The 26,556-nt window shown below is 57.7% G+C and overlaps 5 protein-coding genes across 12 annotated transcripts; 2 read left to right on the top strand and 3 right to left on the bottom strand.

Annotated features, from left to right (window-relative positions):
• On the bottom strand, positions 1-5,283 carry LOC106854616 (aldehyde dehydrogenase family 3 member B1-like). Of its 2 annotated transcripts, none has more exons than XM_088175460.1 (10): positions 4,842-5,283; positions 4,529-4,691; positions 3,399-3,509; positions 3,189-3,309; positions 2,974-3,059; positions 2,705-2,786; positions 2,084-2,470; positions 1,747-1,913; positions 1,469-1,568; positions 1-284 (listed from the first exon to the last, which is right to left on the bottom strand). In XM_088175460.1, exons 1-10 carry the CDS (start codon positions 4,937-4,939, stop codon positions 91-93), a joined length of 1,509 nt encoding a protein of 502 aa, XP_088031586.1. In that variant the 5' UTR covers positions 4,940-5,283; the 3' UTR covers positions 1-90. The 2 variants fall into 2 exon arrangements, with proteins under 2 accessions (XP_088031586.1, XP_088031587.1); XM_088175461.1 differs by having other exon boundaries at positions 4,529-4,688; positions 4,842-5,272.
• On the bottom strand, positions 5,259-17,288 carry ALDH3B1 (aldehyde dehydrogenase 3 family member B1). Of its 3 annotated transcripts, XM_088175464.1 has the most exons (12): positions 17,260-17,288; positions 16,339-16,437; positions 11,517-11,726; positions 11,003-11,148; positions 8,926-9,036; positions 8,718-8,838; positions 8,513-8,598; positions 8,235-8,316; positions 7,683-8,069; positions 7,336-7,502; positions 7,077-7,176; positions 5,259-6,001 (listed from the first exon to the last, which is right to left on the bottom strand). In XM_088175464.1, the coding sequence occupies exons 4-12, from the start codon at positions 11,096-11,098 to the stop codon at positions 5,808-5,810; spliced, it is 1,344 nt and encodes a 447-aa protein (XP_088031590.1). In that variant the 5' UTR covers positions 11,099-11,148; positions 11,517-11,726; positions 16,339-16,437; positions 17,260-17,288; the 3' UTR covers positions 5,259-5,807. The 3 variants fall into 3 exon arrangements, with proteins under 3 accessions (XP_088031590.1, XP_088031588.1, XP_014734416.1); XM_088175462.1 differs by lacking the exon at positions 17,260-17,288 and having other exon boundaries at positions 16,249-16,378; XM_014878930.2 differs by lacking the exons at positions 16,339-16,437; positions 17,260-17,288 and having other exon boundaries at positions 11,003-11,165; positions 11,517-11,788.
• On the top strand, positions 13,030-17,427 carry UNC93B1 (unc-93B1 regulator of TLR signaling). 2 transcript variants are annotated; one of them, XM_088175459.1, is made up of 12 exons: positions 13,030-13,138; positions 13,768-13,896; positions 13,979-14,120; positions 14,198-14,351; positions 14,428-14,589; positions 14,653-14,782; positions 14,862-14,955; positions 15,035-15,159; positions 15,230-15,412; positions 15,482-15,755; positions 15,994-16,112; positions 16,198-17,427. In XM_088175459.1, exons 2-12 carry the CDS (start codon positions 13,813-13,815, stop codon positions 16,468-16,470), a joined length of 1,740 nt encoding a protein of 579 aa, XP_088031585.1. In that variant the 5' UTR covers positions 13,030-13,138; positions 13,768-13,812; the 3' UTR covers positions 16,471-17,427. The 2 variants fall into 2 exon arrangements, with proteins under 2 accessions (XP_088031585.1, XP_088031584.1); XM_088175458.1 differs by having other exon boundaries at positions 15,230-15,755.
• Positions 17,424-20,384, top strand: MAX (MYC associated transcriptional regulator X). 2 transcript variants are annotated; one of them, XM_014878824.2, is made up of 5 exons: positions 17,424-17,555; positions 17,734-17,760; positions 18,819-18,926; positions 19,132-19,255; positions 19,566-20,384. In XM_014878824.2, the coding sequence occupies exons 1-5, from the start codon at positions 17,460-17,462 to the stop codon at positions 19,748-19,750; spliced, it is 540 nt and encodes a 179-aa protein (XP_014734310.1). In that variant the 5' UTR covers positions 17,424-17,459; the 3' UTR covers positions 19,751-20,384. The 2 variants fall into 2 exon arrangements, with proteins under 2 accessions (XP_014734310.1, XP_014734309.1); XM_014878823.2 differs by having other exon boundaries at positions 19,126-19,255.
• FNTB (farnesyltransferase, CAAX box, subunit beta) lies at positions 20,368-26,418 on the bottom strand. Of its 3 annotated transcripts, none has more exons than XM_088175465.1 (12): positions 25,815-26,418; positions 23,943-24,007; positions 23,709-23,781; positions 23,378-23,469; positions 22,946-23,092; positions 22,789-22,872; positions 22,126-22,212; positions 21,921-22,050; positions 21,706-21,838; positions 21,502-21,613; positions 21,302-21,416; positions 20,368-20,829 (listed from the first exon to the last, which is right to left on the bottom strand). In XM_088175465.1, the coding sequence occupies exons 1-12, from the start codon at positions 25,890-25,892 to the stop codon at positions 20,719-20,721; spliced, it is 1,227 nt and encodes a 408-aa protein (XP_088031591.1). In that variant the 5' UTR covers positions 25,893-26,418; the 3' UTR covers positions 20,368-20,718. The 3 variants fall into 3 exon arrangements, with proteins under 3 accessions (XP_088031591.1, XP_088031592.1, XP_014734306.1); XM_088175466.1 differs by lacking the exon at positions 25,815-26,418 and adding an exon at positions 25,700-25,783; XM_014878820.2 differs by lacking the exon at positions 25,815-26,418 and adding an exon at positions 24,969-25,159.
• Positions 26,419-26,556: the final 138 nt, after the last annotated feature.

Raw genomic sequence — 26,556 nt, 5'->3', positions numbered from 1 at the left:
TGTGGAGAAACATCTTTCATTGCACCTGGGCACCGGGACCAGCAGCAGGAGATGTGCTGTGGGGAGACTCCAAGTGGGATGTGGAGATCCTCACAGCAGGGTACAGTCATTTTTTCGTGTCACCTTGGAAGTGGCTTGGATGACCCCAAATTTCTTCTTGCAGTACGGGGGGTAGCGTGGGGCATTGAGGGACTCCCAGCCCATCCCACGCTTCAGGCACCCACGGTGGTGGGAGAAGGTGTCAAAGCTGAACTTCCCATGGTGCAATCCCAGGCCACTGTTCCCTGGAATACACAGCACAGGACCCTGGTGGGTAGCTGGATCTGACCATTCTTTGGGTCAAAGAACCCCAAATTAAGCTCCCAGCTCTAAAAACCGCGCCATGACTTCATCCAGCTGCTTTCCAAGCCATGGATGAGCTTCCCAGGAATGTGACCCAAAGAGGACCATGGAGGTGACCTAGTGGACACCTAAGTGGATGTTTGGAGTGGGAAGATTAGGCTGGGAGGTAGAGAGATTCCCAAAACCCCTCTCATCAGTTTACCATTTCAGTTAACATATTTAGCAACTGGAAGGGTGTCACTGATGAGGTCATGGCAGCAGCAAGATACTCCCACCAGATGAGCTTCCCTACCACAGGAATACACTCCAAAAGACATCACAACCGTGCTGGATCCAGCCCTGATGCAACGGGGCAAGACTGCAGGGGTGGAGAGGCACAGTGACCACGGAGCCTTTGGTGAGGTGGGACCCAGCACCAAGGATGAATGTTGGGAGGTGGAAGCTGGCTGGCCAGGAACAGCCACAGGAAAGCCAGGCAGGCTGGCAAAAAATAAGGAAATCCACACATCATTTGCTAACAGATGGGATAAAATTCCATGAGTCAGCCTGAGCCAGTCAGTCTTCCTGATAAAACTAATTATGTTGAGGTGATGCATTGAGTTCAGTATCTCGCACATTAGCAGCCCTAGGATAAAGGGAGGTCACTGATGCCTCCTGGCCAGCTGAGTGAGAAGAGATGAAAAAAGGTGGAAAACATGAGCTGGTAGTGGAGATCATCCCATAAAAAGGGGGTGTCTCCATCGTGGAATCCCAGAATAGTTTGGGTTAGGAAGGACCTTAAAGTTATACAGTTCCACTCCCCTGCCATGGGCTGGGACACCTTCCACTAAACCAGGTTACTACAAGCTCTGATTCCCTATATTTTAGGCAAGACATTTCCATGGATCCAAGGAACACAGAGCCTGGGATGGGGAATATGGAGAGAAAGAACCTCAGGAAGCTCCATAGGTGTCCAGCAAAGCCCAAGAGCCCAAGGTGAAGCAAATGGCTTCTGGGGGAGAATTTCCCTATGGACTACTGAGCCCTCTGGAGTTGAGAATTCCTCTTGAGAACCTTCCTGACCATGGGAATGGTCATGGGATCACACCTGGCTTCCAATGATCAGGATTGGGGATTTTGGACCTACCAATGCCTCCAAAGGGCAGCGAGGTCAGTGTCACATGCATCAGGGTGTCGTTGCCACAGAAGCCACCACTGCTCGTCCGCTCCAGGACCTGGTTCACTACCTGGGAGTGACACGACGAAAATGGGACATTGGTATCCCACCCAATTTCCCTACTTCCAAACACAATCCATGCCCCCTAACTAGGGCTGTGTGCTCTAAGGGAAACACTTGGAGCACAAACATTGCTGGATACAGCTGCCAAAGAGCACAGGGGAGGTGTAGTCCTGGCTTGACTCTACCTTGTCATTGGAGGAGAAGGCATAGACAGCCAAGGGCCGCTCCTGGCTGTTGATGAAGTCAATGGCTTCATCCATGTTGGAAATGACAACGATGGGCAGGATGGGCCCAAAGATCTCCTCCTGCATGACGGGATCCGAGGGCTGCACATCCACCAGCACAGTGGGAGCTGCAGACAGGAAACACGACAGCATTAGCCAGGCACAGAGGTGACACCTTGGTCATTCCCCCAGGACCCACCTCCTGTATAAAAGGCCAGCTGGTTCCCATCATAATCTTCTCCAAAACTGAAATGTGCTCCATGCAGGGATGAAGCTGTGAGTGACCCCCAAGCCTCACCGATGTAGCGCTCTGCCTCGTCCGTCTGTCCCCCGATGGCCACACGCCCACTGCCCAGCAGTCTCTGCACCCGCTGGAACTGCTTGTCATTCACAATGCGGCCAAAATCTGGGGATTCTCGGGGGTTGGGGCCATAGAAATCATTGATGGCCTCACGCAGGGCCGGGAGCAGCTTCTCCTGCATCTCTATGGTGCAGAGCAGGTAGTCGGGCGCGATGCAGGTCTGCCCCGCGTTGAAGAAGCGGCCCCAGGCCACGCGCCGTGCCACGTTGGTCACATCACAGGTGTCGGACACGTAGCAGGGGTTCTTGCCCCCCAGCTCCAGAGTCACCGGTGTCAGGTGCTTGGCAGCAGCTGTCATTATGATCCGCCCCACCAGGGAGCTGCCTGTGGGCAGGGAAAACATGGATTGAGGTGAGAATCCCACCAGCCATTGCACGGCTCTGGGATGTGGCACTGGGTCCTGCCAGATCTCAGATACACATCCTAGATCCTCCAACAGATCCTGGCACACATCCCAAACACAATCCCTGCCTTCTTAGCAGTGAATGTCTGGAGGGAACCTGTCTTCCTCCTCACACAAGATCCAGGCAGGCCTCTTCTCTTTCCCTTGGGACATACCAGTGAAGAAGATGTAGTCAAACTTGTTCTCCAGCAGCCTGGTGGTCTCCTGCACACCACCGGTCACCACAGCAAAGCAGTCCTGCAAGGAAATGAGTAAGACCCCTCCTGTCACAGCATCCTGGGAGTCTGAGACTCTGTCTGGGCATGGAGGAATGAAGTTGGGCAATACATGGAACCAGAGATGGTGTGTGACACAGGCACAGAGCACAGCTCTGTGTGTGCAGGAGTGCCCCAACCATGCCACAGGGATGGGGAGAGTGTCCCACCTTGTCCAGGTAGCCGGGCAGTGCTTCTGCCACAAGTCTTTCTGTGTTCTTGGACACCTCTGAGGGTTTGACAATGACACAGTTCCCTGGGGAAGACAGACAGGATGTTGGAGCTGTGACATGGTAACAGCCAACATCCTATGGATGAGGTGCCCTCAACAGTGCTCAGCACTGCTGGGATCCTCCAGGCCAGGGGATTGGAAGTTTGTGCTCACCAGCAGCGATGGCCCCGATGAGGGGCACCAGGAAGAGCTGGATGGGGTAGTTCCAGGGTGCTATGATGAGCACCACCCCATAGGGATCTTTGCGGATGAAGGCGGAGTCCAGCTGCATCGCCTGTGGGACACTGGCCACGTCAGGACCCACCCTGCTCCACCATCCTACCCAGCTCTGCCTCCCATCCTCTCTCTCCTCTTCCCTCTCACCAGAGTCCTGTCCACATGCTTATCCTTCATCCAGTGGGACAGGTTGTTCAGGGTCTCATGGAGCTCATTCTTGCACAGGAAGATCTCAGATAATTCAGCTTCAAAGGGTGCCTGCAGACACCAAGGATGCAACATGTCACCGTGGCATGTCCTGCATGTCCTCTTATCCCAACACTCCATAGTGTTTTGCCCAGGATTTGGGGAATGGAGCCCTCTACATCCCATGCTGGATTTGAATCCCTAGGGGTGTTGAGCACCCTCTGTGTCTGCAACATGACATTTTTAAGAAGTGGTTGCTTAAAAATAGGAAAAATTTTGCAGATCCAGTCATCCAGACAACAGGGAGAATAGGGAGGGTGTCCAAAGGGACTAGGTTGGAGAAGAGAAGACAAAGAGCCCTGTGTGGTATTAAGGCTCTGGCTGCAGAGCCAGGGGATCCGGGCTCGAGGAGTTGCAGCCTGGGTGAGTCCCGGGAGGGAAGGGGGTGATATCAGGTGGGAAGTTCAGGGCAGGGAGCAGGGACAGAAATCAGGGATTAACCTGCCCAGGGAAGAGGGAAACTGAGGCTGGTGGGAAAGGCTATCTGTGGAAGTTATAACAGAAAGTACTGTGGATTTAATCAGCATATGCAGTTTGATAACCAAGATTCCTTGGAAAGAGCAAACAGAGCATTGAAGATTACAAGAAGATTGGATCAAGTCTGGCAACATGAAAGAAGATTGAACTAAGTAGAGATGTAAAGTTTGTCTGTGTGATGTTTAACCTAATTAATGCATTAAAAATTACTAGCCTTCCTAAAAATTGTATATAAGCATATGTAGCTCACAGTAAATTTAGATTCTGATCACAAATCAGTAGTCCCTGTCTCTCTCTCAATCATGAATAGCTATCCATGTCAAGGGGCTCCCCACAGCCCCCTCTGTCTATGGCAGAGCAGGGATGGGCTCTGGAGGATGGTAACTGGGACATGCTTCACCTCAGTCTCCCAAATCCAGGGGCTGCAAGCCCAAGCCAGAGCCCAGGCAGGGTTGGAGAACCCAATGAGAGAAGGACGCAGCACCCCCAGCTGGGCTGTGGGAGCCCCCCAGCTCCTCCAGCCACCAAGTCCTCCTGTTCCTGTCCCCTCTCACCTTGCCCAAGTCAGAGGCAGTGGCCTCCAGAATCTGCTGCTTCTTCTCATCCAGGAAGCATCCCAGGGCCTCCAGCTGGGCCACACGGTATTCCAGGGGTCGAGTCTTCCCAGAAAGCCAGGATGCTCGCAGGTGGCTCACCAGCCCTGCGAAGGGGTTGCTGCTGTGGGGACAGGGGTGTTAGAGGGACACCAGCCCCATTTCAGCTCCTCAGAGCTCAACATCACCCCAGCCCAGCATCCAACTGCCACTCCAGGGAGGGGATGGAGCACCGGAGACCCTTCCTGCCAGCACTCTGTCCCTCCACACTCACCTTGTGGCATCACCATCCACACTCCTGTTCCCACCATCACACTCGAGGGCTCTCCTGGCCTCATTCTCAGGGAGCTGCAGGACAGTCCCAGTCTCCATGCTCCCAGAGGTGCGGTGCAGAATGGTTGTGCTGGGGTTATCAACCACAACTTCTCTCTTCTTGGCTAACAGGGTGGCTGCCAGCTTCCTGCCCTGCCCCTTGGCCGCCTGCCTTCTCTTGTCTCCCTACAATACTGTCACTGCTGGCTCCATTCCAGATAAAACTGCTTGGGATGGGAAATGCCCCTCCAACCCTCCCAGCACCCCATAAACCAGAGGAGGGTGTTGCCTCTCCTGAGACAGGGCGACCCGGCTCGAGAAGGACACGACGACTCAATTACAGGTCGTTCGGGCCAATCACTCACAGGCACCAATATGGTAGACGGCGAAATTGCGTTTATTTCCTCTTCGCGCGTTCTTATATGACTACGGTGTGCCGGCGTCATCACTAATCTCTTATTGGCTAACTCGACTGGAGGGGCGGGGCCATATATTCCCGTACATCGCCACGATCTTCCCACCAAACTTTCCTGTCTAACCACAGGAGGGAGGCACAAAGAGAGGCTGGGAGAGAGTTTGATGCAAAGTCTTTACTACAGCAGAGTTACACGGAGCAAAGAGCAACAGGGAGCAGGGAGAGAGGTTCATTCCAAAGGTAAAGTCCATGTGAGAGGAGATGTGACGGATGGGAGTGCTTTTCCACCAGAAAGAGGTTTGGCTAAGAAAAATTTTTTGGTCATTTCAGCTGTGTCCTGGAAAATGGTTTTGGAGCAGAGGCAGGAGGGGATGTCCATCCTGACTGTCCAACATGCTCCAGCGAGGCAAAGGACACGGTGCAGAAATGGGGAGTGTGATGAAGAGGGAGAGGGGGACAGTCCCAGCTCTCCACACTGACTCCGTGGCACTCTCAGAGCAGGACATGGCAGACTCAGAGCAGGGTGCAGGTGCCTCTGCGCTTCACCTCGAAGGTGGTGGTGAAGAGCCCCATCTTCTGCTGGGTGTAGGGGGGGTAGCGCGGGGTGTTGAGCGTCTCCAGCCCCATGGTCCGGTGCAGGCAGCCACGGGGGTGGGAGAAGGTATCAAAGGTGAACTTCCCATGGTATTTTCCCAGGCCACTGTTCCCTGGAACACACAGGACATGTCCGTGCTCAGGACGGGACTCTCCTCCTGATGATGCCTTCTCCAAGCATCAAAACAAGGGAAAAAGACACCTACAGGATTTTCTGAGGAGCACAGACATGGTGGAGGAATTCCATTTTTCCAGTGCCTCCTTCAGCTGTATGGATGCTCAGTCCAGCCAATCCTACTGCACCTCAGCAGTTTGGAGGCCTCAGTGTGTCCTTTTTATCCATCTCCATTTATCTACACAAGCTTTGCTGGGTTCTGCAAGTCTTGATTTCCCTCTATGATGCTCCACTGTATATCCCTACAGCTGGAGCTGTTCTACCTTCTTCCTGGAACTCTAAAATCCTGGAGCCACATTGGCAACATCAGTTGTCCCAGTTCCTGTGGCTAGTTTAACTGGACGTTAAGAGCCCAGTGACTTCCCGTGGAAGCTTTGGTGCCATCTCACCCCAATGACTCCAGCCCCTTCACCTCCTCTAAAGTGGCTTTACCTGATAATTGAAGGTGGTTTGGACTGAATCATTCCCAATTAAGATAAGTTATGGAATGGGAAGTACAAAAAATTGTTCCTTGAGCCACAGGCAGGTGAGGAATTAATTGTCTGGGTGTTTCATTATGTCTGACTCAGGTGCCATCCCCGACAGAGATGCTGACTAAGGGCAGCACCAAATGAAGGGACTTATCCCAGAAATATTTTGGGAAGAGATCAAGACATGGAGAAGTATTCTGGGAAACAACATTCCTGTATCCCTGGACTATGCTGCACCTACAGCCCAGGGCTGAGCAGCCTCACTTTTCACCTGAGAAAGCAAAAATTGGTGCCTCTGGAGACCAACAATTTTTTCTCCTTCAAGGAGGATTTCCAAGATCCCATAAGAGGTTCTCCAGTGTTTTGTTCCTACTATTTTGTCCTAAAAGTTGGAATGAAGGTACAACCTGGATCCTGAGAGACATTAGAGGATCCAGCCCAGAACCATAGTGGCTGCAGGAGGAAACTCACATTCCTCACCATGGCTCAGGCCACAGATCACACCTGGCTCCCAATGGCCAGAACTGGGGATTTTGGACCTACCAATGCCTCCAAAGGGCAGCGAGGGCAGTGTCACATGCATCAGGGTGTCGTTGCCACAGAAGCCACCACTGCTTGTCCGCTCCAGGACCTGGTTCACTATCTGGGAAGAGCAGAGAAGGGAGATGAGGGGCCTGCACTTGGCAAACATTACCTAATTTACTCATTGGATGTTCACAGAGTGTTTGGGCTCTAAAGACCCTGGGGCTGGTGGAGGTGGTGCCTGACTTCCCTCCCCACTCTTCCTGCTCCACAGACACACCTTGCTGTCACAGGAGAAGGCGTAGACAACCAATGGCTGAGGCCGGGCGTTGATGAAGTCAATGGCTTCATCCATGTTGGCAATGACAACGATGGGCAGGATGGGCCCAAAGACCTCCTCCTGCATGATGGGATCTGAGGGCAGCACGTCTGCCAGCACGGTGGGAGCTGCAGAGAGGAAACCAAACAGCACCAGCCAGGCACAGAGGTCAGAGATGAAACCTCCCTTCAGGAGCCATTTTTAAGCATCCCTAAAACTCTTTTCCCTCTAGAGCCTCCCCTCTGTATGAAGACCCCCTGAAAACCCCCAATGTGATCACCAAGATGTGAGTGACTCCCAAGCCTCACCGATGTAGCGCTCTGCCTCGTCCGTCTGTCCCCCGATGGCCACACGCCCACTGCGCAGCAGCGCCCGGAGACGTTGGAAGTGCTTGTCACTCACAATGCGGCCAAAATCCGGGGATTCTCGGGGGTTTGGGCCGAAAAACTCGGTGATGGCCTCACGCAGGGCGGGCATGAGCTTCTCCTGCATCTCTATGGTGCAGAGCAGGTAGTCGGGCGCGATGCAGGTCTGCCCCGCGTTGAAGAAGCGGCCCCAGGCCACGCGCCGTGCCACGTTGGTCACATCACAGGTGTTGGACACGTAGCAGGGGTTCTTGCCCCCCAGCTCCAGAGTCACCGGTGTCAGGTGCTTGGCAGCAGCTGTCATTATGATCCGCCCCACCGGGGGGCTGCCTGTGGGCAGGGAAAACATGGATTGAGGTGAGAATCCCACCAGCCATTGCACGGCTCTGGGATGTGGCACTGGGTCCTGCCAGATCTCAGATACACATCCTAGATCCTCCAACAGATCCTGGCACCATATCCAGGCAAGGCTCTGCTCTTTCCCTTGGGACATACCAGTGAAGAAGATGTAGTCAAACTTGTTCTCCAGCAGCCTGGTGGTCTCCGGCACGCCACCAGTCACCACAGCAAAGCAGTCCTGTAAGGAAAGAGAAAAAAATTGCCTTGTGTCACCATTTGTCCCCACCAACAGCATCCCAGGGAACTGGGACATTGGCTGAGCACCAAGAGAGGAGGTTCTGCACATAGATGATGTGTGGAGATGGTGGGTGTGAGGCAGGGCTGGGAACACCATGGCCCAGGGACAACAGACAAGTACAAGAAGGGCTTCTCACAGTGTCCAAGTAACAGCTCAGCGTTTCAGCAACGAGTCTCTCTGTGTTCTTGGAGATCTCTGAGGGTTTTATGATGACACAGTTTCCTAGGGGAAGATGAACAGGACATCAGCACAGTGACATGGTGACAGCTAGCCCTTCTATGGACGAGACCCCTGGGGAGACCCTGGCACTTCAGGCCAAAGGAATGGAAGTTTGTGCTCACCAGCAGCGATGGCCCCAATGAGGGGCACCAGGAAGAGGTGGATGGGGTAGTTCCAAGGTGCTATGATGAGCACCACCCCATAGGGGTCCTTGCGGATGAAGGCGGAGTCCAGCTGCATCACCTTCAAGGAAGAACATGACCTCAGCACTGCCTTCCCCACCAGCAATCCCTCTCCCCTGCTTCCCTTTTCCCAGAGCTTTCTTCTTACCAGGTTCTTGTCCACATACTCATCCTTCATCCACTGGCACAGGTTGTTGAGGGTGACATTGAGCTCATTCTTGCAGAGGAGGATCTCGCTGAAGAAAGCCTCGAAGGATGGCTGGGAACAGACATCATGGAAATGCCACCCAACAATGACCCCATCACTGACCCTGTCACCCTAGGACAGACCCCGTCACCCCAATGCCAATCCCACCATGCCAGGAGGCATCTCTGCCCTCTTCCAAACATGAATAGCAGGAGGATTCCTTCAGCAGAATTTTCCATCGCATCCTATGACTCCCAGGGAATATCAGTGTCCCAGAAATTTTATGAAAATAGTTATTTGGCCAGAAGGAAAAAAAAAAAAAATGGAGCATTTTCATGGTATTTAACAAAGTCCTGAGCTCAGCACAGTGAACTGGCAACAGAGCCCCGAACCAAGGAGACACCCAAGCAATGTCACCAGAGCTCCTGAAGAACTGGTCCTGGTGCAAGGCATCCTGACCACTTGGATATTCAAGCTGGAAGCAAAGCCCCAACCTACCTTCCATCACCTGTGGACAAAAGCTGCACCATTTAGTCTTAAGTTTATTCAAAGTCTTAAGACCTTGACTAAAGGGAAGTAACAAGAACCACAGCGTAATTAAACCCCTTGTGATGGAGAAGTGTGAAGACAGCAGGGATAGCCCAGTAGGCTCAGTGGAGCAGGGAGAGCAAAGCTCCTGCTGCAACATCATATTTTGGATTCTTCCAACCCAAAAACACCCCTGGATTAGAGTGTTCCTCCCATCCCCACACCATTTTGGGGTTGGAAAGGCTGGTTGCTGATTCCCAGGATCTTCCACCACCAAGAGACCTTCAGGTCCCCGAAATACAGCTGCCAGGTGTGAGGACCCTCTTGGACATGAGGGCTCAGCAGGCACATGAGATAATCGGGTGAAGCAACGGGGCTGTTCTCAACCCAGGATGACGATGGCATCACCAGGATAAAGAAGATGATGGTTCATTAAGAATTTTGATGGGACACAAAGGTTGTAAGATAGGACATTAAGTCTGAGGTCATCCAAGAGCCACCAATCATCAGCACCAGAGAGGAACCGGCACCGCTGGAGGTGAGACACCACCTCAGCTACGTAAGAGCAGGTGAAGTGTCCATCTAGCTATGAGGGCCTGGCTGCATAACAAGCTCATTACTGGACAACCGGATCTAATTAGGTGTAATTAGGAAAGACGATGGACACACTCAGAACACTGATGCCTATCAAGGCCTGGCTGAAGGAGAAGACCTCGCCTCCAACAAACACGGCAATTAGGAGCCTTGGGAAATGGGAGGACATGGAAAGATATCGCTGAGGGCAAGGGCCACTTCACTGATGCCAAAGAAGTGAGGCTCATATTATGGAATCCTGGAATTGAAGCTCATCCAATTCTGCCCCGTCATGGGCAGGGACACGTTCCACCAGCCTAGGTTGCTCCAAGCCCCATCCAACCTTGCCTTGAACACTTCCAGGGATGATGAGCTGAGACCACTGGAATTATCCATGCTGCAGATGCTGCCACTTCACCAGCAGATCATCCAGGAGCTCCTGACATGCCACAATACCCTAAGCCATATCCAGAGCCCTGCCCATGCCACCGTGCCAGTGAAACCAGTCCCTTGGAGGCCGTGGGAGGAATGTGCAGTGCCAGCACGTTGCACAATGCCAGTAATCCCAGGCGTACCAGGCTGGCCAGCAGCACCCCAGGATGTCACCTCTGTGGAGGACACACGGACCCCCGGGATGCAGACCAGAGTGTGAAATGCTCCCACCTCGGCCGATCACCAACAGGCCAACAGGGCCTTTGCCTGGTTTCAGGGCACCAGAGATGGGATCAACAGCATAGTCCCTCTGCTATCCCTGGATCTGCTGGAATCCAGCACTTACAGATGCATCAGCCTGGGAGCACATCATGGGGGAAGCAGAACCCCAAGGAAGGGACACCCCTGTGCCCAGATCCCCACAAGGATGCAATACCCAGACAAGGGTGTATGAAGTACATCAAAGATGTGATGCCAGTGGCCCCCAATTCCCAGCCCGTCTTACCTTGCCCATGTCCAATTCAGTGGCTTCCAGGATCTCCTGCTTCTTGTCATCCAGGAAGCGTCCCAGAGCCTCCAGCTGGGCCACACGGTATTCCATGGGCCGCGTCTTCCCTGAGAGCCAGGATGCCCGCAGGTGGCTCACCAGCCCTGCATAGGGGTTCCCACTACAGGGATGAGGGTGTTAGAGGGGACCCAGCCCCATTCTACCTCCCCAAAGCTTCATGTCATCCCAGATACACATTATCCTATCCCAGCATCAAACTGGGCCCCAGGTTCCCTGGGGACAAGGCAGGGAATCCACACACACCTGTCTCCCTTGCTGCTGGGAGCAGCCCAACACAGCAACATTCCCAGTAGATCCTGTCTTCTCCCTTGGGCCATGCTGGGATGTGGTGGCTCACAGACCTCAGACTTTTCCCCCAGCACCAACCTGGGGTCCCCATAGCCCTGGCATTGCCACAGCTTCCCCTGCCCACCTCCCTGTCTTCCTCCTGCTCCCAGCCCCTTGCTCTCACCACGGAGTGCTGCAGACCATGGACGCTGGCCCCTTCCCGATCCCGCTGCCTCCACTGCACCCAGCAGCTTTCCCAGGATCTTTGCCAGGATCACTGCTCGTGGTGCTGCACTTGCCGTAGCCTGAGAGCTGCTGCCTGGGGGGCTCGAGGGTCTGCTGCATGCCAAGCTGTTGGAAGGAGCTGGTGGTCTCCATGAGGAGTGTGGTGGCCCTGGGGAGAGACACTGCGTGGGTTATGCCAGGAGGGAAGTGCTGGAGATGCCGGCTCGATCCCAAGAGGAGTCACCTGCGGCACCTTTGAAGGGCGGCTTGGTGCTCGGGGCCGTCCTGGTTGTGGGATGACTCAGCCCAGGGCAGCTGCCAGAGGCCCTGGGAGATGCCTGGGATTCCCAGGATAATCGCCATCCTCGGGACACTGACGTGCCCAGGCTGCCCTGCTGATGTAGGGTCACCTATGGGGACCTCAGAGACAAGACATCCCTAAATCTGGAGAGCAGAGCTGCAGCCTCCCATCTGTCACCCTCTCCCTCTCCATGCCCAGACACCTACCCTTCCTCAAGGGAACCCCCTCCATGCCCCACAGCCCCCACCAGTATGGGGGGTGTCAGAGAGGTGCCATGCAGGGAGTGCCAGTTTTGGGGACCCCACAGTGCTTACCTGGGAGCTTGTGTGGAAGCTGCAGGAGCGCAAGGCCAGGCAGGCACTGCCGAGGCACGGCAGTGGGGGTCCCTAAATGCTGTGGGGCTGGGCCCCATGGCCAGGGGTGGGAAGGATTGGGCCCCGCCTCTGTGAGGGTGGGATAGGATAGAATGGAACCTCCCCCTTGGGATGGTGGAACTCCAATGGCCACCACACCACCACCATGAACCTTGACCCATTTGGACCCTACAGACACACCTCATCCTGCTCCTGTGACTACCCTGATCCATGAGGTTCCCACAGACACCCCTCATCCTGCTCCTGTGACCACCCTGAACCATGGCATTCTCACAGACACCCCTCATCCTGCTTCCCAAGGGTTCCATGATCAATAAAAACCCATTATCCTGTTCCCAGGATCACCTTGACCTATGGGGTTCCTACTGACACCCTTCATCCTGTTTCCCAAGGGTTCCATGACCAATAGACTCTCCTCATCCTGCTCCCAGGACCACCTCCAGAAAAGGCCCTTTGCCCTGGCACTCCAAGGTGGCTCCCATTGCCTAGGGTGTGGAGGACCCTCAGAATGTGTGCTACCCCTGCCCCACTGCCATGACCCTTCTGGGGCTGTTCCCTGCGTATCCCCCCTATCCTGCAGAAACCACCACCACCACCATCTCAAGAATCCCCCGCTACCGGCTGGGCCAGATCCTGCCCCGGAGATGCCACCCCTTCCGCCCTGCCCAGCAGTCCCCTCGCCCTGCCCCGGGGCACCCCGCCGTGCCACGCACCCGGGCACCCTCCCGGCCCCAGCTCTGGGGTCACACCAGGGCAGGACGTGCCCTGCACCCCCCGATTTGGGGTGTCCCCCCTCCCAGGCACTCTGGCACATCCCCCGGGCCGGGAAAGGGAAGCGAAAGCAGCAGGGCGCAGCGCCCAGTGCAGCGGGGCACCCCGAGGAGGCAGCACCCATTCCGAGACCTGGTGGGAGCGCTGGGGAAGCTGGGGGGTCACAGGGAGGAGGGGGAGGGGGGGCTGGGGTGCTGTGGGATGGGGGAGCAATAGGTGCTGTGCGAGGGGGTCAGGGTGCTGTGCAGGTTGGGGTATGATGAGTGCTGGGGAGGTTGAGGTGCTGAGAATGGACGCAGGTGGGAAGCACTGAGGAATGCGGGCAGGGACCGGGGGGTCCGCGAGGAGGGGGAGGGGGTCCGGGAACGGCCCCTTTAACCACCCAACCCCGTCCCGCCAGCGCTAAACGAAAGAGGAAGAGGCGCCCGCCCCGCCCCGAGAGCCTCCGGCATGGGCGAGCGGGGCTGGGGTCGGTGTGACCGGGGTGTGAGGAAGCTGGGGGTGCTGAGCCCAGAGGTGCAGTTCTGGGGAGTGCAAAGTTGGGTAGGGGGCGTGGGATTCAGGACTGCAGGATCTGAAGGTGTAGGAGTGCAGAACACGGGTGCAAACCACGAGTGCAGGATCTGGAGATGCAGAGCACAGAGGTTTAGGGCATGGGGGTGCCGTGTGCTGGGTACATGGTGCTGGATGTAGGGGTGCAAGGGCTGGGGGTGCAGGACACAGGGGTGCAAAACATATGGGTTTAAGACTTGGGGTGCCAACAGGGTTCCACCCATCCTGACACTACCCAGAGTCTCCCAGAAGCACCAATGGAGAAGGAAGTCGACAGCAGCCAGGATGGGGCCAAGACAGTGCCCAGCACCGGGCTGGGCACTGAGGGGACAGAGACACAGGTGAGACGAGGGGGACACCCACAGGGGGGAACCAGGCCCGTGGTGGCCATCCCCAAGAGCTGACAGCTGGAATAACCCATAGCTGGACGATTTTGTGGGTACTCACCCTGACTACAATGAGGAGGAGGAGGAGCAGAAGTACTTTCGCCGCAAGCGTCTCGGTGTCATCAAGAACGTGGTGGCCGCCAGCCTGGCTGGCACCCTCACTTACAGCGTCTACTTGGGTATGGGATTTCCCACGGACCCCCAAAACAACTTGGGGTATTCAGGGCATGGGGTGACCACCCTTGGACTCCCCCAGGCCTGCTGCAGATGCAGCTGATCCTTCACTATGACGAGACCTACCGGGAGGTGAAATACAGCAACATCCGGCTGGAGGACATTGACCACAAGGTGCTGATGGGCATCAATGTCACACCTGTGGCAGCACTGCTCTACACACCCATCCTCATCAGGTACGGCCCCACCACGCTCCTGGCTGGCACGGCTCACTAGCACAGCCACCCACACTTCTGCTCCTTGCCCTGGCAGGTTCTTTGGCACCAAGTGGGCCATGTTCCTGGCAGTCGGCATCTACGCTCTCTTCGTCTCCAGCAACTACTGGGAGCGCTATTATACGCTGGTGCCCTCTGCAGTGGCCATCGGCATGGTCATCGTGCCCCTCTGGGCCTCCATGGGCACCTACATCACACGGTAGGCATCGTGGGGGTGGGTGGGGGGTGCAGGGGGGGCTGGCTGACCCGCTGCTCCACACAGGATGGCCCAGAAGTACTATGAGTACGTTAACTACAAGGAGGAGCAGGAGAAGGAGAGGCAGCGGGTGCCGCGGGATGCCTGCAATGCCTACATCATCGTCTTCCAGACCGTCTTCTACTCCTGCTTCCATGTGAGCCCTGGTGGGGTGGCTGGGATGGGCTGGGGGCCACGCCAGCAGCACTGAGCGTGCACCCCTCCACATCTTGTAGTTGAGCTTCGTCTGCGCTCAGATGCCAATGGTCTTCTTCCTCAACAACTACCTCTACCAACTCAACCACACGCTCTTCGCAGTGAAGCACTGTGGTGAGGCTGCGGGCAGGGCGTGGGGCAGCACCGGGAGCCCCCCAGTTGGGATTAACCATGGCCTGTGCCCCACTGGCAGGGACCCTGAGCCACGGCACGCTGCCCGGCTTCAACAAGACAGTGCTGCAGAGCCTTCCCCGCAGCGTCAACCTCATCATCGTGGAGAGCGTGTTGATGGCCACCGCCTTCCTTGCCATGCTGGTGGTGAGCACAGGGCAGGAGGGGACAGGGATGGGCTGGACAATGGCAGGAGCTCACTGCAGGCACTCCGCAGGTGCTGGTGCTGTGTGGCGCGGCGTACCGGCCCATGGAGGAGATCGACATGCGCAGCATCGGCTGGGGCAACATTTTCCAGCTGCCCTTCAAGCACATGCGGGACTATCGCCTGCGGCACCTCTTCCCATTGTTCATCTACAGCGGCTTCGAGGTGCTCTTTGTCTGCACTGGATTTTCCCTGGTAGGATCCGTGATGGGGTGGGAGCTGACAGAGGGGGGACAGGTGATGCTGAGCCCCTGCTTGCTGCAGAACTACGGCGTGTGTGCCCTGGGGCTGGAGAGGTTGGCGTATCTCCTCATGGCCTACGGCTTCTCCGCCTCGGCGTGCTCCAGCCTGGCCCTGTGCATGCTGTGCCTGCGCCGGCACATCCCACTCCTGGCTGGAGCCTTCATCCATGCTGTACTCCTGGTGACACTCTTCTGCTGGGCACCAGAGCCCCGGTCCCTGGCGCAGGCGCCGCTGCTCTACAGCATTGCCGTGCTCTGGGGCATGGGCAGTGCCCTCAACAAGACCGGAATCAGCAGTGAGTAGCAGGAAGGTCCTGAAACAACAGGTCCTCAGTTGTCCCCAAAACACCTTGGTGGTCCCCAAAATAGCCGGGGTTGTCCCAAGTTTTTCCAAACATCCTCTCCTCATGTCCCCTGGCACCACGAGTTTGTGGTCTCAGTCCTCAGTTCCATGGGATAGACCCACTGTGATTGTCCCCCACGCCAAGGGGACATGGTACAGGAAGGGGACACTGATTCCAGTCTCTGCCACAGTCCTCCTGGGGATGTTGTACAAGAAAAAGGAGCGCCAAGACTTCATCTTCACCATCTACCACTGGTGGCAGGCCCTGGCCATCTTCACCGTCTACCTGTGGTCAGGGCTGCCCATGAAGGTAAGTCCCAGATATGTGCCAGCCCTCTGTCCAGGCTTTTTGGGGACCAACCCCTAAACCAATCCCAAAATTCCTTGTGCCATAGGCCAAGCTGTCCATCATGCTGCTGACACTGGTGGTGGCAGTGGGGACATACCTGTGGATGGAGCGGAAGGTGGTGCAGAATGTGGATGTCCGGCTGCCCCGCATCCCGCGCCCACGCCATAAAACACGTGGATACCGCTACCTGGAGGACAACTCGGATGAGACTGGCTCCGACGGTGACGGTGACGGTGACAAGGAGGATAATGACAGGCACCCAACTGAGGCCACCAGTGAGGACGAGCTGCCAAAAGAGGACGGGGAGCAGCTGGGATAGAGACAGCCTGGCCTGAGCCCCATCCTGCCCTTGGTACCTGAGGGGGTTCCACAGTACCCCCCGGGTGGGCCCAAAATTCCGCAAATCCCCTCAGGTCAGGCTTGCAGCCCCCCAAGCTAAGCCTAAAGCCCCTAGGCAGCCCAGAGCCCCTCACATTGACTGACAGACCCCCAGACTCGCCCATGGACCCCCCAGGTCAGGTCTGCACCCTCCAGATTGACCTACTGCCCCCAAATTGTGGTACAGAGACCCCCAGATCGTGGTACAGCCCCTAGGCAGGCCCATACCCTCCCAAATTATGATGCAACTGCTCAGGTCAAACCTGCAGATCCCCAGGCCCGCCCCAGAGCCCCCACACACAAATCCACAGCCCCCCAGACAAGGCTCACACCCCCCAGGCAGATCCGCAGCCCCTCCGGATTTGGCCGAAGCCCCCCCAGGTGAGACCCACAGACCCCTGAGCAGATGCACAGACACTCTTAACAGGGCCTGCATCCCCCCACAATGTCCTGCAGACCCCCAGCCCTCCTATATTAGCCCCCAGCCAAACCATCGGACCCGCAGAGCTACCCAGGAGCCCCCAGGCATATCGACACCCTCCCAAACTGGCTCACAGCACTCTATACCAGCCCCACATGCGCCCCAAGCAGACCCTGCAGCCCCCCGGCTTGTCTCAGAGCCCCCCTACCTCAACCTGCAGTCCCCCAAGCCGGCCCCGCAGACCTCCCGACCCCTCCCATCCCCATTTTCCTTCAATAAACCCCCTCCCTCCATCTCCTTGGCCCTCACCTCCTCCATCCTCCGGCCACGCACCCTCAGCGCCCCCTTCCCGAAGCGGAGACTACAGCTCCCAGCGTGCACCGCGCGATGTACGCCGGGAGTTGTAGTCCCAGCCACGTGGAAGCTGCCTCCATCTCCCCACTCAAACCACAACTCCCGCTACGGTTCGCGTCGCCGGGCGCCATCATTGCCCCCCCCGACTTCCGCGCATGCGCGGTGCGGGCTGTTGTTGTGGCGGCGCGGCCCGCGGCTTCACCCGGGCGGGAGCGATGAGCGACAACGATGACATCGAGGTGGAGAGCGACGTGAGTTGGGCCCCCAACCCCGGGACAATCCCTGGGATAACCCCCCGTGGCTCTTCGCCACTTTAGGAGTGCTGGGAATGGGGTAATGTTTGGTTTGTGTGTGTTCTTCCTTCATATGGCGGCGCCCCCCCCCACCATCTTCTTCCTCTTCCTCCTCGCCTGGGTCGGGGCTCCTCAGGAGGAGCAGCCGAGGTTTCAGTCCGCGGTAGGTCGCTGGGGGCCCCCCCGCAGCGCCCCCGGGATCGGGAGCACGTGGGCAGGGGTGTGAGGGGGGCGGGATTTGGGGAGGGGGTGACATGGAAGGGGACTGGGGGAATGGGGACCTTGGAGGGATTTGGGGGTGTTGGGCGTGTTCTATGGGGATCAGAGTGTTGGAGGGACGTCAGTGAGGTTGGGAGTGTTAAGGGGGGCACCACTGGGGTTGGGGGTCTTTTTGAGGGGAACACACCTTTGGGGCTGGGGTCTTCTGGGTGGGCTGTGGCATGGAGAGAGATCTCTGGGGATGGGGGTCTTGGGAGAGAAGAAATCTGAGCTTGGGGGTGTCCTGTGGGGATGGGATTCTTGGAAGGGGGGGACACCAGTAGGGCTGGGGGTCTTTTGGGGAGGAAGATTGGGCTTGGGAAGGGGACACCTGTGGGCTTGGAGGTCTTATTTCGGTTGGGGGCTGTGACACGGAGGGGGACCCATGGAGTCATGTCTTTTGTGGGGGCAGCTGGGTTTGGGGGTCCTGTGGGGACCTGTGGGGCTGGGGGTCTTATGCGGGGGGGAACACCAATAGGTGTCCTGTGGGGCGTGGGGCTTGGGGTCGTGTGGAAGAGGATCCTGGTATCTTTAGGAGAGGGGGAGTGGGAAGCTTTCTGTGGTAAAGTGGGGGTGTTGGGGGGTCGTTATTTGTGGGGCCGAGTCATGTCGGGGGGTGGGGCTATGTCTGGGGGGACGAGGGAACAACACAAGGGGTTGACAGAAGACACGGTGGTGGGGGGGGCGGTTGTGCTTAGTTGTTTGGGGAGGAGGTGACCATATTCCAGGGGGAAAGTGCTGTGTCCCCTCCGGGGCCCGGAGCTGCCCCGGCAGCAGGAAGCTGGGGAAACCGAAAGCACCGGGAGCCGCCTCCTTCCCACGCCCTCACGGCCCAGCCGGAGGCGTCACGGCCACGGAGCCGTCCTGAGGGCTCGGCCGAGCTCCCACAGCTATTCCCAGAGGGAATTTTGGGGGTGCAGGCGGTGGCCTCCTCCCGGTGCCACCGCTGTTCCCCCCTCCCAGGCCGACAAACGGGCTCATCACAACGCGCTGGAGCGCAAACGCAGGGACCACATCAAGGATAGCTTCCACAGCCTGCGGGATTCCGTGCCCTCGCTCCAAGGAGAGAAGGTGAGTTTATGGAGTGTGCTGGGAGCACAGACAGCACCCACCCGTGGTCCTGGCTTCTTGATTTGGGACATTACCAAGGCTCTCTTCTGCCACAGGAGTCCTGAGTGAGGCCAGAGCCAGGGTGGGATGAGGCAGGTAAAATTCCAGTCTTCTCCCCTGGACTAGGTCTTTATCTTGCGTCTGGCTTTTCCCACTATTGCAACAGGCATCCCGGGCCCAAATCCTGGACAAAGCCACAGAGTACATCCAGTACATGCGCCGGAAAAACCACACGCACCAGCAGGACATTGACGACCTCAAGCGGCAGAACGCGCTGCTGGAGCAGCAAGGTGGTAGCTGAGATCTGGCTGGAGATGGGGTCTGGCAGGGTCTGAGATCCAGGAGCTGGAGTCTGGCAGGGTTTAGGATCCCAGATCCCATGGGAGCTCGGGTCTGGCAGGAGATATGATCCATCAGAGTCCAGGATCTGGTGAGACTTGAGGTCTGGCAGGGTCCAGAGTTCAGTGGGAGCTGGGGTCTGGCAGCATCTGGGGTCCAGAAGAGTTTGGGATCCAGGATTGGGTGGGAGCTGGGGCCTGTCAGGAGCTGGGCTGCAGGCAGGGCTGGGCCCGGGGGTGACACAGTGCCCGTTCCTCGCAGTGCGTGCGCTGGAGAAGGCCCGAGCCAGTGCCCAGCTCCAGGCCAGCTATCCCGCGGACAACAGCCTCTACACCAACCCCAAGGGCAGCGCCATCTCCGCCTTCGACGGTGGCTCCGACTCCAGCTCCGACTCGGAGCCCGACGAGCCACAGAACAGGAAGAAGCTGCGCATGGAGGCCAGTTAGGCCCCCCCGCCGCTCCTCGGCCCGCGGCAGGACTCGCTCCCTCCGCTCCTAGAAGCTCTCGGACTGCAGCTTCCCAGCCCTCCCCGGCCCCTTCCCTGCTCCCACCGCGCCGGCCCCGGGGGGAGCCGGCCAGGCCGAGCAGAAAGACTTGGGGGGGGTCAGGGAGATTCCCCTGCCAACTCCCCTCTGCTAGCGACCCCCCTCCCCTTCCCTCCTGGTTTTATAGGAGCATTTCTATTTATACCCGGGGACCAGTGCAGTCCGGAACGGGGAGGAGCCAGGCAGCACCCTCCCCCCCAAAAAAAGGAGCAAGCACTGGGGGGGATCTCCCTATTTATTTTCTCCGTGTGCAACTCCACCTGCCCGAGTCGGCGGAGCACAGAGCCAGGCTTGGAGGCTCCTTCCCCAACTCCTCCTCCTCCTTCCCTCCCTTGACCCTTCCCAACCTCCGTGGCATTTTCCAAACTCCAGTGGCCCGTCCCTGCCCCGTAGGTGCCCCTTTTCCCCCCATTTTGATGCCATTCCATGGATCTAAGGTATGTTGTACATACTGCCCAGAGATGTCTTGCAAGTTAAGGCTTCCCTTTACTATAAGACTATAAATAATAAACAAAAAAAGCCAAAATTCCACTTATTTTATCTTCCCCCGTGGTTACCGCGTGTTCTTGGAATGGGGGAAGTTGGTGCCACCGGATCCAGACATGGTGTCACCTCCTGCCCCACATCCCCGGGGCCACCAGCACACGGCGGGTGTCACTTCTGGTTTATTGATGCCAAAAAGCTCTGCCAGAGCCCCTGTCCCACCTCGGCCCTGGCCAGGATGGCAGCGGGACACCAGGCCCAGAGCAGGCTGGATTTTGGTATTGCTAGCACCCTGAGCACCTCGCTCTGCCTGCCAGGCCGCCGTGGGGATAGGCTGTGCCGCTTGCTCCCGGGGCTCGGCACCCTGAGCCAGCAGCAGGACCCCCCTACTCGGCAGTGGATGCCAGATCCAGGCTGGGCACGGGATACTGCAGGAAGTGCATCACTGCCCTCGCCACCTTCTCTGGGGCAATGTTGTAGACAGGGTGTGTGGCCTGCTGTGGGAGAGAGGAATGGAGGATGTTAATCACGAAGTCTTAGAATGGTTTGGGTGGGAAGGCACCTTAAGGATCATCCAGTTCAACCCACTGTGCACAGGGAATCTCTGCCATCCCAGGTTGCTCCATGCCCGGTCCAACCTGGCCTTGGACACTTCCAGAGATGGGGCAGCCACAGCTTCACAGCTGTGCCAAGGCCTCAGCACCCTCACAGGAAAGAATTTCTTCCCCATTCCCCTTTTCCAGTTTGAAGCCATTCCCCCCTGTCCCGTCACTCCAAGCCCTTGTCCAAAGCCTGATTCCAAAACTCCCTTGTAGCTTTTTAGGCCCTTGAATCAGCTCTAAGCTCTCCCTGAAGCTTCTTCTCCAGGCTGAACCCCAACTCTTTACACCGCCATTGGATCTGCCTTTCTCAGTGCTGTGGAACACTGGAAGCTCACCCCCGCCCACCCCAGCAATGCCTAGCACTTACCAGGCAATTCTCAGGGATACCCAGGACCACCTCATTGTGGAGATCTCCACTTCCAAAGTGCTGTGCAATGGCCAGCCCACTCAGGCAGTAGCAGGTGTGGTAGAAATCCCGGGATCTGCATGCAAGGAGATACTGGGATGCTGATGGGGCATCTGGGCACCCCTGATGCCAGGCAGCCCTGTGTTCCCCCCTGCACTCACTTTCCTGGCTTATCCAGCAGCCCGCCAGCTGGGCACTGGCAGCACAGGAGGATGTATTCCTGCAGTGCCAGCTGGTCGAACATCCAGTGTGCCATGCTCAGTGCTGGATCGCCTGGAAGGGAAACCCAGAGGAGAAACACGAGAGAAGGTGTCAAACCCCTCAAGATGCCATTCTGGAGACAGAGGAAGCCTATGGCAACTCACCCCTGGCATGGAGTGCCCGATGGAGCAGGGGTAGGAGCCCAGCTTGCCAAAAGGAGTAGCACCCATCCACCAGCTTGTTGCAGCGGCCTTGGAATCCGCCCTCGAAGCGCATCTGCCGCCCGGTCACCCAGTGCTGTGGGGTGATGGGAACCAGTGTGGGACCAAAGATCCCCATCAGGATGAGACCCCCAGTATCCCAGAGAAGAGTCACTCACCAGCAGGCTCCGGAGGTTAAGCAGATGTTCCTGCTTGAGAATGACCAGTGCAGCCACGCCACAGAAAGTGTAGCCACCATGTGCCTCCATGCCCGGCACACCACCGATCCCGCCCTCCCAGTTCTGGCACCTGTGGGAGAGGGGTCAGGGCAGCAGAGATGCCAGGAATGTCATCCCCTGTCCCCCACCTGTCCCCAGATCTCACCTGGCGATCCACTCGGCCGTCCCAGCAAAGAGTGCAGGTGTCATGATGTTGGTCAGCGAGGCCACTGAGGCGGCACAGTAGGCGCTCCTGCGAGAAAAAGATGCCCAGAGATTCAGGAGACAGGTGCTCAGGGATGTGGCACTGGCATCCCAAAGTGGCACCAGCTCCCTAAAATTACACTGGCTCCCTAAATTGGCACAAGGTCCCTGATCCAGCACCGGGTCCCCACAACAGCATCTTTCCATGGCAGTAGTTCGTGTCACTGGTCCCCTACCATGGCACCAGAACCCCAAAGCAGCACTGGCTCCCCAAAACAACACCTCCCCATGGCACGGGCTCCCCACCACGGTACCAGCTCCCCAGAACAGCACTGGCACTCCAGTGTGGCACTATCGACTCCCCAAAACACAACTGGGTCCCAAAAACCATGCCATGGCACTGGCTCCTCCAAATGGCACCACCTCCCAGCACTTGCTCCTCAAAACAGCACTGATTCCCCAAAACTGAACCCCAAATTAGCACCAGCTCCCCAAAATTATACCAGCTCCCAGCACTAAATCCCCAGAATGGCAGCAGCTCCCCACCATAGCATCTGCTTCCAGCACTGGCTCCCCAAAATGCCTAGGCCCTCCAAAAGAGTCCCCCCATGCAGCCTTCACCCACCTGACATCCACCTCTCCACCCACGTGCATGAGGAAGGAGCCATCCGGCTGCTTCAGTGAGTACAGGTATTCCAAGAGCTTCTTCCTGCAGGAGCCAGCAGCTGTGAGAGAGGGGACATGCACCCCACCTCCCACCCAGCTTCTCCCAGCCCCCAGACCTGTCGATGACACTGAAGGCCTCCTCGGTGCCGATGATGCAGAGTGCATTGACGGCGGCGTAGGTGGGAGCGAGGTGGGGGTGTTGGCCGGGACCCCCCCCAAATCCACCCTGGGGGCTCTGGCACCGCCTCAGGAATTGGCAGACACTGCAGGAAGGTGGGGAAGGGGCTCAGTGCCACCTGTGTCACCCCGCTGGGGTGATACAACCCCTGCCAGCCTCGTGAATCCCCCCGAGGTCGAAGCCGGGGGTGTCACCCTCCCATCTCCGTCGTCACGAGGAAGCCGCCGGAAGAATGGGCGGCATTGAGAGTGGCAGGGAGACAAAGCGCTCCTTTGCTCTGGGGACAGCGGGAGGTGGCACCTCCGGAGTCACGCGGGTGGCCAGCAGCGACAGTGGTCATGGTAGGGTCCCTCCAGCTCTCCCCACTTACTCAGAGGCCACTGACTCGGGAATGGGCTCATCCAGCAGCTCCAGGCTGTGCAGGATCCAGTAGCAGAGCCAGGGGCGGCTGGCATCCAGACACTGCAGGGACAGAGGGAGCAGTCAGGGAATGGCACTGGACACGGCAGGAGCAGGCAGGAGCGAGGAGACAGCCAGGAGAACCCCCAGACCATCGCTGGGATGAGCATGGGCACACAGGGAATGCTGTGTCCACTCTGGGGCTGGCAAACTCCTGGCAACAAACAACCCTGGTGACAGCCCAGGGCAAGGAACTCGTCCCAGCCAGTAGCTCCAGGTGGCATATCCAGCATTCCTGGTACCTCATAGGCCTCAGTGAGCTGCCGGAGGCCTCTCTTCAGGTAATGGAAGTGCTTCTCTCGCTGCAGGACATACCTGGAATACAGAGAGGATAGGATGAGCGAGGAAGGGGGGCCTGAAAAAGCAGGAGGATAGCGGCAGCAGGGGCAGAATCCTACTGCAGCACTCACTGGGGTGGCTTTTTTAGGATGGGAGTTATTTATGGTTATTTATTTATTGGGAATTTTGATACTCACTGTGAGGAGTGATGGTTTGTCTTGTAGGCGTCATAGACCTCCTGCACGATGTCCTCCACCTTGGACTTGTCAGGAAAAATGGGAATAAAGACTATGGTAAGCTCTGGGAAGAGATCTCAAACGTGATCTCCACTGAGCCCCGCAGCTTCTACTCCATCCGAGGGGTTTATCCAATTCACAGCCCCATCTCACCCAGTAAAACCAAAGTAGGAATTCCTAGAAGCTTTGTGCCCCAAATTATGCCAGAATGCAACACTATCCCGTGCTGCTTTACAAATCCAGCTTGAGTTTGGTCCATCACAAGACTGTCATGGAAAACACCCTCCTCCCACTCACGCTGGGATAACCGGGGACTTGGACTCTCTAAGCCATGGTAATCCTCAAGGAAATACCCCGGGATCAGCCTCAGGGGTGAGGAGGGGACACACGGGGACCTGGATTCATGGCACTGTGTTCTGCCAGGGCAGAATTGAGCAAGAACCCCATGGATTGGGAAACCCGGAGTCACTTTTTACCCCGTTCCAGCACCCAGGGGAGCTGCAAGGGGCTGGATCAGTATAGAAGGACGGAGGGGAGAGTCTGGCTGCCCCAGGACCCCTCCCCCGACTGGTTCTGGGGGACGTGTCCCGTGGAAGCTGCCGGGGCTGGCGGGCGGTCCCCCAAAACACTGGTCGCTGCTGAGCTGTTGTGACAGGGGGTGCGGGGACAGTAGTTGCGTGGGGATACTGGGACAGGAATCACCCAGTCCCTTTAGCTCCGTCCCTGAGCAGCCCAAAGACCAGCCCCATGGCATTCCGGCACCCCACGCCCTACTTCCATTGCACCCCAAAGCTCAGCCCCACGGCATCCCAGCATCCCAAACCCCACTTCCATGGCATCCCAAAACCCAGCCTCACGGCAGCCCGGCACCCCAAACCCCACTTCCATGGCATCCCAAAGCCCAGCCCCACGGCAGCCCGGCACCCCATAGTCCACCGCCCCGGCACCCCACGCCCCACACTGCAGCCCCCTGGCACCCCCCGGCACCTGCTCGGCGGAGGTGCAGGTCCGCAGCCCATCGTCCCGCAGCCGCCGCCGCCCGCCGGAGCCGGGGGCCGCTCCCGCCATGCTGCGGCCGCGGGGGCAGCGGGCGACGGCGGCCGGGAGGGGACGCGCGGCCGCGCTCCTGGCCACGCCCACCAGACATGACCGTGCCCCTTTCCCTCCTGACCACGCCCTTTCTGTGGTTGGTCACGCCCAGCCCCGGCGCGCGTGCGCGAAGGAGCAGCTCCCGGGGGCGCTGCGTCATCGTGATGTGACGTCATTGATTGCATCATCACAGAATCCACGGGTTTGGTTGATAAGAGCCTTAAAACCCATCCAGTTCCATCCTCTGCCATGGACAGGGAGACCTTCCACTACCCCCGGTTGCTCCAAACCCCGTCCAGCGTGGCTTGGCAGTTCCAGGGATGGGGCAGCCACAGCTTCTCTGGGAAATCCACTCCAGTGCCTCACCACCCTCATAGGGAAGGCTTTCTTCCCGATATGTAATCTACATGTCCCTTTTTCCACTTTGGAGACATTTCCCTTTATTCTGTCACTCCATGCCCTCATCACAAGTGCTTCTCCATCTCTCTTGGAGCCCCTGTAGGCACCGGAAAGGGCTCTAACTCTCCCTGGAGCTTTCTCTTCCCCAGGCTGAGCAATCCCAGCTCCCTAGCCTGTTCTTAGCCCTTGGAGCATTTCTGTATTGGAGCATTCTGCATTCCTTGGCTTACTCTGGACTTGCTCCAGCGGCTCCCTGTCCTTCCCATGACAAGGACCCATGGCTGGATGCAGTGCTCCATGTGGGATTTCACCTAAGTAGGGCAGAGAAGGACAATTCCCCCTCACCTGTTGCCCATGCTGCCAGTGACACAGCCCAGGACATGAGTGGCTTTCCAGGGCTGCCAGCACATGTTGCCAATCCATATCCAGCCTCTCATCCCCCCAGATTCCTCTTATTTGGACTGTTCTTCATCCCATCACCCCCATCCTGCACCTATCTCGGGTGTTGTTCTGATCCATGTGTCAGCCCTGTCCTTGGCCTTGTTGACTCCCACGGGGTTCTCATGGGAACCTTGTCCCTGGACAGGACAACACGGACAAACCACCTTTGTCCAGGTCCTTCTGGGTGCCATCCCATCCCTTCTAAGTGTCACCAGTTCCTCTGGTGCAGCTCTGTGTCACCCAGTGTCCCCTGCTGTCCCCTGCACCCTTCTGTCCCCTTCCCAGAGCAACCCCGGGTACATCCCTGGTCTCCCAGAGCCTTCGGAGTCCCCTCTGGTCCCTCTGGTCCATCTCCTGTCTCCCAGCTCCCGTTTTCCAGAGCATCCTTAACATCTCCTACGGTGCATTCCTGGCTCCGGGGAGCCAGCTCTCCTGTTCTCCCCAGCTCTCCTCTCAGTCCATCCCCCGTGTCGCCGCCCAATTCCCCACAGCATCTCCCGGTGTATCCCGGGTGTATCCCCGGTGTCCCCTCCCCGCTCCCCACAGCATCGTCCGGTCCATCCCCGGTGTCGCCCCCCTCATTTCCCCTCCCGGTGCCCCCTCCCGCCGCCGCCGCCCCCGCTCCGCCCCGCCCCGGTGCATCCCC

This window comes from Sturnus vulgaris, chromosome 18 (genome assembly GCF_052056855.1).
Source record: "Sturnus vulgaris isolate bStuVul1 chromosome 18, bStuVul1.hap1, whole genome shotgun sequence".
In the NCBI taxonomy this organism is placed as follows: domain Eukaryota; kingdom Metazoa; phylum Chordata; class Aves; order Passeriformes; family Sturnidae; genus Sturnus; species Sturnus vulgaris.
The sequence above is the reverse complement of the archived record's forward strand: the minus strand, read 5'-3'. Positions and strand labels throughout refer to the sequence as shown.

Coding starts and splice junctions, on each gene's coding strand:
- LOC106854616 (XM_088175460.1), bottom strand. CDS start 4,939: ATGGAGACTGGGACTGTCCTGCAGCTCCCTGAGAATGAGGCCAGGAGA. Junction 2,787..2,973: donor TGCCCGGCTACCTGGACAAG/GTGGGACACTCT, acceptor ATTTCCTTGCAG/GACTGCTTTGCTGTGGTGAC. Junction 285..1,468: donor GCTGCCCTTTGGAGGCATTG/GTAGGTCCAAAA, acceptor TGTGTATTCCAG/GGAACAGTGGCCTGGGATTG.
- ALDH3B1 (XM_014878930.2), bottom strand. CDS start 11,710: ATGGAGACCACCAGCTCCTTCCAACAGCTTGGCATGCAGCAGACCCTC. Junction 8,839..8,925: donor AGTATGTGGACAAGAACCTG/GTAAGAAGAAAG, acceptor TCTTCCTTGAAG/GTGATGCAGCTGGACTCCGC. Junction 7,503..7,682: donor CGAGGCAGAGCGCTACATCG/GTGAGGCTTGGG, acceptor TCCTCTCTGCAG/CTCCCACCGTGCTGGCAGAC.
- UNC93B1 (XM_088175458.1), top strand. CDS start 13,813: ATGGAGAAGGAAGTCGACAGCAGCCAGGATGGGGCCAAGACAGTGCCC. Junction 13,897..13,978: donor CTGAGGGGACAGAGACACAG/GTGAGACGAGGG, acceptor AATAACCCATAG/CTGGACGATTTTGTGGGTAC. Junction 15,160..15,229: donor CCTTCCTTGCCATGCTGGTG/GTGAGCACAGGG, acceptor GGCACTCCGCAG/GTGCTGGTGCTGTGTGGCGC.
- MAX (XM_014878823.2), top strand. CDS start 17,460: ATGCGCGGTGCGGGCTGTTGTTGTGGCGGCGCGGCCCGCGGCTTCACC. Junction 17,761..18,818: donor AGCCGAGGTTTCAGTCCGCG/GTAGGTCGCTGG, acceptor CCCCCCTCCCAG/GCCGACAAACGGGCTCATCA. Junction 19,256..19,565: donor CGCGCTGCTGGAGCAGCAAG/GTGGTAGCTGAG, acceptor CGTTCCTCGCAG/TGCGTGCGCTGGAGAAGGCC.
- FNTB (XM_014878820.2), bottom strand. CDS start 25,049: ATGGCGGGAGCGGCCCCCGGCTCCGGCGGGCGGCGGCGGCTGCGGGAC. Junction 23,470..23,708: donor AGCTCACTGAGGCCTATGAG/GTACCAGGAATG, acceptor CTGTCCCTGCAG/TGTCTGGATGCCAGCCGCCC. Junction 21,417..21,501: donor CTGCTGGATAAGCCAGGAAA/GTGAGTGCAGGG, acceptor CCTTGCATGCAG/ATCCCGGGATTTCTACCACA.